Source organism: Babylonia areolata, chromosome 35 (assembly GCF_041734735.1).
Source record: "Babylonia areolata isolate BAREFJ2019XMU chromosome 35, ASM4173473v1, whole genome shotgun sequence".
Classification (NCBI taxonomy): domain Eukaryota; kingdom Metazoa; phylum Mollusca; class Gastropoda; order Neogastropoda; family Buccinidae; genus Babylonia; species Babylonia areolata.
Window position 1 is genome coordinate 1,445,001 of NC_134910.1, and position 7,500 is coordinate 1,452,500.

The window sequence follows — 7,500 nt, forward strand, 5'->3', positions numbered from 1 at the left end:
CACAGAGAGGGAAAAAGACAGACACAGAGAGATATAAGACAGACACAGAGAGGGATATAAGACAGACACAGAGAGGGAAAAAGACAGACACAGAGAGGGAAAAAGACAGACACAGAGAGGGATATAAGACAGACACAGAGAGGGAAAAAGACAGACACAGAGGGATATAAGACAGACACAGAGAGGGATATAAGACAGACACAGAGAGGGAAAAAGACAGACACAGAGAGGGAAAAAGACAGACACAGAGAGGGATATAAGACAGACACAGAGAGGGAAAAAGACAGACACAGAGAGGGATATAAGACAGACACAGAGAGGGATATAAGACAGACACAGAGAGATATAAGACAGACACAGAGGGATATAAGACAGACACAGAGAGATATAAGACAGACACAGAGGGATATAAGACAGACACAGAGGGATATAAGACAGACACATATAAGACAGACACAGAGAGGGAAAAAGACAGACACAGAGAGGGAAAAAGACAGACACAGAGAGATATAAGACAGACACAGAGAGATATAAGACAGACACAGAGAGATATAAGACAGACACAGAGGGATATAAGACAGACACAGAGGGATATAAGACAGACACAGAGAGATATAAGACAGACACATATAAGACAGAGAGAGATATAAGACAGACACAGAGGGATATAAGACAGACACAGAGAGATATAAGACAGACACAGAGAGGGATATAAGACAGACACAGAGAGGGAAAAAGACAGACACAGAGAGATATAAGACAGACACAGAGAGGGATATAAGACAGACACAGAGAGGGATATAAGACAGACACAGAGAGATATAAGACAGACACAGAGGGATATAAGACAGACACAGAGAGATATAAGACAGACACAGAGAGGGATATAAGACAGACAGAGGCACAAGACAGAGACAGAGCCTGTGAGAAACCGAGAGAGAGATGGGGGGTAGAGAGAGACAGAGACAGAGAGAGAGTCAGACAGAGAGACACAGAGAGAGAGTCAGACAGAGAGAGACAGACAGAGGCACAGAGACAGAGACAGACAGAGGCACAGAGAGAGAGACAGAGAGAGAGAACTGAATTGAAACGAACAGAGAGAGAGAGAGAGAGAGAGAGAGAGAGAGACAAACAGAGCCAGAGAGAAACGGAGATAGAGAGACATAGAGAGACAGACAGACAAGACAGACAGAGACACACATAGATAGACGGAGCCAGAAAGAAACGGAGAGAGAGAGAGAGATAGAGACAGAGGGGCACACAGAGAGACAGAGATAGAGAATTAAATTGAAACGAAAGCACACAGTCAGAGACACAAGACAGAGAAAGAAACAGAGACTGAGCCAGGGAGAAACGGAGATAGGGAGAGACAGAGATAGAGATAGAGACAGAGATAGAGAGACACAGAGACAGAGATAGAGAGAGACAGAGACAAGACAGAGCCAGGGAAAAACGGAGATATACATACAGACAGACAGAGACAGAGAGACAGACAGAGACAGAAAACAGAAATGAAACAAATCGTTTAATCCAGTTCAGTTCAGTTCAGTTCAGTTACTCATGGAGGCGTCACAGCGCTCGGACAAATCCATCTATGCTACACCAAATCTGCTGAGCAGATGCCTGACGAGAGCACAACCCAACGCGCTTTGTCAGGCCTTGAGAAAATATCAATGGATACATAAATAAATAAATGAATATATCGATGAATATAATAATGTTTTCATTGCTGAGGGCAATGGAGTAAACACAGCAAAGTTGTTGTTGATTTTTTTTCGTCCAGTACTGAACAAAAATGAGGAAAGTACCAGAAAGGAAAGAGAAAACGAGAAGAGATATGAGAAAGAGAAAGAGTGGGGGAGGGAGAGAGAGAGGGGGGTGATGGGGGTGGTGGTGGGTTAGACAGCAAAGTAGGAAGGAGATTCTATTTAATGGGGTAAAGGAATAGCTCAACGTGCTTGTTTACATCCGGCCTTCGGGGTTTAGAAAAAAAAATTTGAGAGTTAAAGTATTCACAACAGCAACATTATCATAATGACATACGCATATAAAAACATAACTATAAATATTTATGTACAATACAATAACGAGACGAGACGAGACGAGACAAAAATCTTAATTTTTGAGGATGATAGATTAGCAATCATGTGGTGTTTTGTTCTGAGGTTTTTTTGTTTGTTTGTTGTTGTTTTTACCTATTCCTCGACCTACGGACGGTCAAGACTACAATATGACTGATACAGAAGAAGAAGAAGAAGAAGAAGAAGAAGGAGGAGGAGGAGGAGGAGGAGGAGGAGAAGAAGAAGAAGAAGAAGAAGAAGAAGAAGAAGAAGAAGAAGAAGGAGGAGGAGGAGAAGAAGAAGGAGAAGGAGAAGAAGAAGAAGAAGAATAGCACACAGAAAGACAGATAGATCACGCTTTTCTGGGCCAGAGGAAAGGAGAGTGAGGTGCGTGTGGATGTGTGACTGTCAACATGACCAGTTTATGGTCAAGGTGTGTGACTGTCAACATGACCAGTTTATGGTCAAGGTGTGTGACTGTCAACATGACCAGTTTATGGTCAAGGTGTGTGACTGTCAACATGACCAGTTTATGGTCAAGGTGTGTGACTGTCAACATGACCAGTTTATGGTCAAGGTGTGTGACTGTCAACATGACCAGTTTATGGTCAAGGTGTGTGACTGTCAACATGACCAGTTTATGGTCAAGGTGTGTGACTGTCAACATGACCAGTTTATGGTCAAGGTGTGTGACTGTCAACATGACCAGTTTATGGTCAAGGTGTGTGACTGTCAACATGACCAGTTTATGGTCAAGGTGTGTGACTGTCAACATGACCAGTTTATGGTCACGGTGTGTGACTGTCAACATGACCAGTTTATGGTCAAGGTGTGTGACTATCAATATACCAGTTTATGGTCAAGGTGTGTGACTGTCAATATACCAGTTTATGGTCAAGGTGTGTGACTGTCAACATGACCAGTTTATGGTCAAGGTGTGTGACTGTCAACATGACCAGTTTATGGTCAAGGTGTGTGACTGTCAACATGACCAGTTTATGGTCAAGGTGTGTGACTGTCAACATGACCAGTTTATGGTCAAGGTGTGTGACTGTCAACATGACCAGTTTATGGTCAAGGTGTGTGACTATCAATATACCAGTTTATGGTCAAGGTGTGTGACTGTCAATATACCAGTTTATGGTCAAGGTGTGTGACTGTCAACATGACCAGTTTATGGTCAAGGTGTGTGACTGTCAACATGACCAGTTTATGGTCAAGGTGTGTGACTGTCAACATGACCAGTTTATGGTCAAGGTGTGTGACTATCAATATACCAGTTTATGGTCAAGGTGTGTGACTATCAATATACCAGTTTATGGTCAAGGTGTGTGGCTGTCCATATATCAGTTTATGGTCAAGGTGTGTGACTATCAATATACCAGTTTATGGTCAAGGTGTGTGACTGTCAACATGACCAGTTTATGGTCCAGGTGTGAGACTATCAATATGCCAGTTTATGGTCAAGGTGTGTGACTATCAATATACCAGTTTATGGTCAAGGTGTGTGACTATCAATATGTCAGTTTATGGTCAAGTGTGTGACTATCAATATACCAGTTTATGGTCAAGGTGTGTGACTATCAATATACCAGTTTATGGTCAAGGTGTGTGACTGTCAACATGACCAGTTTATGGTCAAGGTGTGTGACTGTCAACATGACCAGTTTATGGTCAAGGTGTGTGACTGTCAACATGACCAGTTTATGGTCAAGGTGTGTGACTGTCAACATGACCAGTTTATGGTCAAGGTGTGTGACTGTCAACATGACCAGTTTATGGTCAAGGTGTGTGACTATCAATATACCAGTTTATGGTCAAGGTGTGTGACTGTCAATATACCAGTTTATGGTCAAGGTGTGTGACTGTCAACATGACCAGTTTATGGTCAAGGTGTGTGACTGTCAACATGACCAGTTTATGGTCAAGGTGTGTGACTGTCAACATGACCAGTTTATGGTCAAGGTGTGTGACTATCAATATACCAGTTTATGGTCAAGGTGTGTGACTATCAATATACCAGTTTATGGTCAAGGTGTGTGGCTGTCCATATATCAGTTTATGGTCAAGGTGTGTGACTATCAATATACCAGTTTATGGTCAAGGTGTGTGACTGTCAACATGACCAGTTTATGGTCAAGGTGTGAGACTATCAATATGCCAGTTTATGGTCAAGGTGTGTGACTATCAATATACCAGTTTATGGTCAAGGTGTGTGACTATCAATATGTCAGTTTATGGTCAAGTGTGTGACTATCAATATACCAGTTTATGGTCAAGGTGTGTGACTATCAATATGTCAGTTTATGGTCAAGTGTGTGACTATCAATATGTCAGTTTATGGTCAAGGTGTGTGACTATCAATATACCAGTTTATGGTCAAGGTGTGAGACTATCAGTATGCCAGTTTATGGTCAAGGTGTGTGACTATCAATATGACAGATTATGGTCAAGGTGTGTGACTGTCAACATGACCAGTTTATGGTCAAGGTGTGTGACTGTCAACATGACCAGTTTATGGTCAAGGTGTGTGACTATCAATATACCAGTTTATGGTCAAGGTGTGTGACTATCAATATACCAGTTTATGGTCAAGGTGTGTGGCTGTCCATATATCAGTTTATGGTCAAGGTGTGTGACTATCAATATACCAGTTTATGGTCAAGGTGTGTGACTATCAATATACCAGTTTATGGTCAAGGTGTGTGACTGTCAACATGACCAGTTTATGGTCAAGGTGTGAGACTATCAATATGCCAGTTTATGGTCAAGGTGTGTGACTATCAATATACCAGTTTATGGTCAAGGTGTGTGACTATCAATATGTCAGTTTATGGTCAAGTGTGTGACTATCAATATGTCAGTTTATGGTCAAGGTGTGTGACTATCAATATACCAGTTTATGGTCAAGGTGTGAGACTATCAGTATGCCAGTTTATGGTCAAGGTGTGTGACTATCAATATGACAGATTATGGTCAAGGTGTGTGACTGTCAATATGACAGATTATGGTCAAGGTGTGTGACTATCAATATATCAGTTTATGGTCAAGGTGTGTGACTGTCAATATATCAGTTTATGGTCAAGGTGTGTGACTGTCAATATACCAGTTTATGGTCAAGGTGTGTGACTATCAATATACCAGTTTATGGTCAAGGTGTGTGACTATCAATATGTCAGTTTATGGTCAAGGTGTGTGGCTATCAATATACCAGTTTATGGTCAAGGTGTGTGACTGTCAACATGACCAGTTTAATCTGGTCAAGGTGAAACGTGTACAGGTGTGTGACATTCTCCATAACCACAGCTTGGTTTGGGAACGGTCAGCTCAAGCGAAAAAAGAATTGTTTTCCAGATCAACCACTTGGAGCAGGACCTTCACCAAGGACAGCAGAACTTCACGGCCGCCAGCCTGACCATCAAGCGGCAGATGGACCAGCTCAGCCAAGCCCTGGACTCCCGGCGCCAGGAGCTGCTGCACATGGTTCACAAGGAGCAGCAGCGCTTCCTGGCCGCGGCGACCTCGGAGCTGGCCTCGCTCATAGAGCTGAACCAGGTGGTGGTGACCCACGGGCAGGCTGCCGACCGGCTGGCGACCACCACACCTGGCCCGCACCTACTGACCATGATGACAAGGCTGCTGCCGCGCCTCGCTCACCTGGAGAACAGGTGTGCGGAAGAGACGTCTCCTCTTCCTTCTCCTACTCCTCCTTCTCCTTCTTCTCCTCCCACTCCCACAGGGTCATGGCCCATAGAGGGAGAGCACCAGGGGAGCGAGAGCGAAACGAAGTCTGCACACGATGCCGCTGAGCTTGAGGGTGCTTGTGGGGATGACAACGGGCAGAGGCAGCAGCCGTCTTGGGCGGAGGCGGGAACTCCGCAGCCCGCTCCTGACGCAGACACGCCCACTTCAGTGCCCCACGAGCGGTCCGCCACGCCCCCTCCAGAGCCAGTGCCCCACGAGCGGTCCGCCACGCCCCCATCAGAACCAGTGCCCCACGAGCGGTCCGCCACGCCCCCATCAGAACCAGTGCCCCACGAGCGGTCCGCCACGCCCCCTCCAGAGCCAGTGCCCCACGAGCGGTCCGCCACGCCCCCTCCAGAGCCAGTGCCCCACGAGCGGTCCGCCACGCCCCCATCAGAACCAGTGCCCCACGAGCGGTCTGCCACGCCCCGCGGAGTTGAGGCCAGTCCGCAGGCAACGCTGGAGGTCAGGTGTTGGGCTGCCGACCTGGTTCTGGACGGGCAGACCGTGGAGGAGGTCCAAAACGCCATCGCCAGGATCGATTTTCACCCCGGGGTCTGCACCGAGGACTGTGAGGCGACCATCGCGGCTTGCTGTTTCCCTCGTAGCCACACAGAGCTGGACGCTCCAGGGGCCGAGGCTGAGGACACGCTGGGTGTGTCCGTTCACGACAAACACAAAGGGAAACCAAACTACGTGGACGACACAATCATTGACCAGACTTCCCCACCCGCTGCCCACGAGACCCGTGACGGCAAAGAGCTAAGCGAAAACTGCGCCTCTGCTGAGCACGGCACGGACACGGCTCAAGGGAGACAATCCAGTGCTCAGCAAACAGTTACTCCCCCTCCTCCAGCTGAAGACGGCTTCCGAGAACCAGGGCAGGAGGACTATGTCCACGTGCTCTCCTCTTCTGCCTCCTCAGAGGTCCGCAGTCCAGAGCACCTGGCTCCCCTGCCGGCGGATGACGGGCTGTCCTCCGGCCACCACGTGGTGACAGCAGAGTCCGTAGCCCGAGAGTTCGGACCTCGTCGTCAGTCGGCCCTGTCTCGTTTCCTGCCCTCTCTGATCACCAGATACCTGGACAAGGTGAGACAAGGTGTTTCTTTAACAAACATTCCTGTTGTCGTTTCTTTTACCTTTCAGTTTACACCTGGACAAGGTGTTTCTTCAACATAACATACCTGTAGTCGTTTCTTTTACCTTTCAGTTTACACCTGGACAAGGTGTTTCTTCAACATAACATACCCGTTGTCGCTTCTTTTACCTTTCAGTTTACACCTGGACAAGGTGTTTCTTTAACAAACATAACTGTTGTCGTTTCTTTCACCTTTTAGTTTACACCTAGAAAAGGTATTTCTTCAATATAACATACCTGTTGTCGTTTATTTTACCTTTCAGTTTATACCTGGACAAGGTGTTTATTTAACAAACATACCTGTTGTCGCTTCTTTTACCTTTCAGTTTACACCTGGACAAGGTGTTTCTTCAACATAACATACCTGTTGTCGTTTCTTTTACCTTTCAGTTTACATCTGGACAAGGTGTTTCTTTAACAAACATACCTGTTGTCGTTTCTTTCACCTTTCAGTTTACACCTAGAAAAGGTGTTTCTTCAACATAACATACCTGTTGTCGTTTCTTTCACCTTTCAGTTTACACCTAGAAAAGGTGTTTCTTTAATAAACATACCTGT

The 7,500-nt window shown here is 45.8% G+C and overlaps 1 protein-coding gene across 4 annotated transcripts in view; it reads left to right on the forward strand.

The window, feature by feature from the left end:
• The window catches only part of LOC143277812 (uncharacterized), a 37,257-nt gene that overhangs the window by 28,513 nt on the left and 1,244 nt on the right, over window positions 1-7,500 (forward strand). For all 4 annotated transcript variants that reach the window (XM_076582718.1, XM_076582714.1, XM_076582715.1 and 1 more), the window contains one exon: window positions 5,415-6,893. In XM_076582718.1, the coding sequence (XP_076438833.1) occupies window positions 5,415-6,893 (1,479 nt within the window). The remainder of the gene's footprint in view (window positions 1-5,414; window positions 6,894-7,500) is intronic.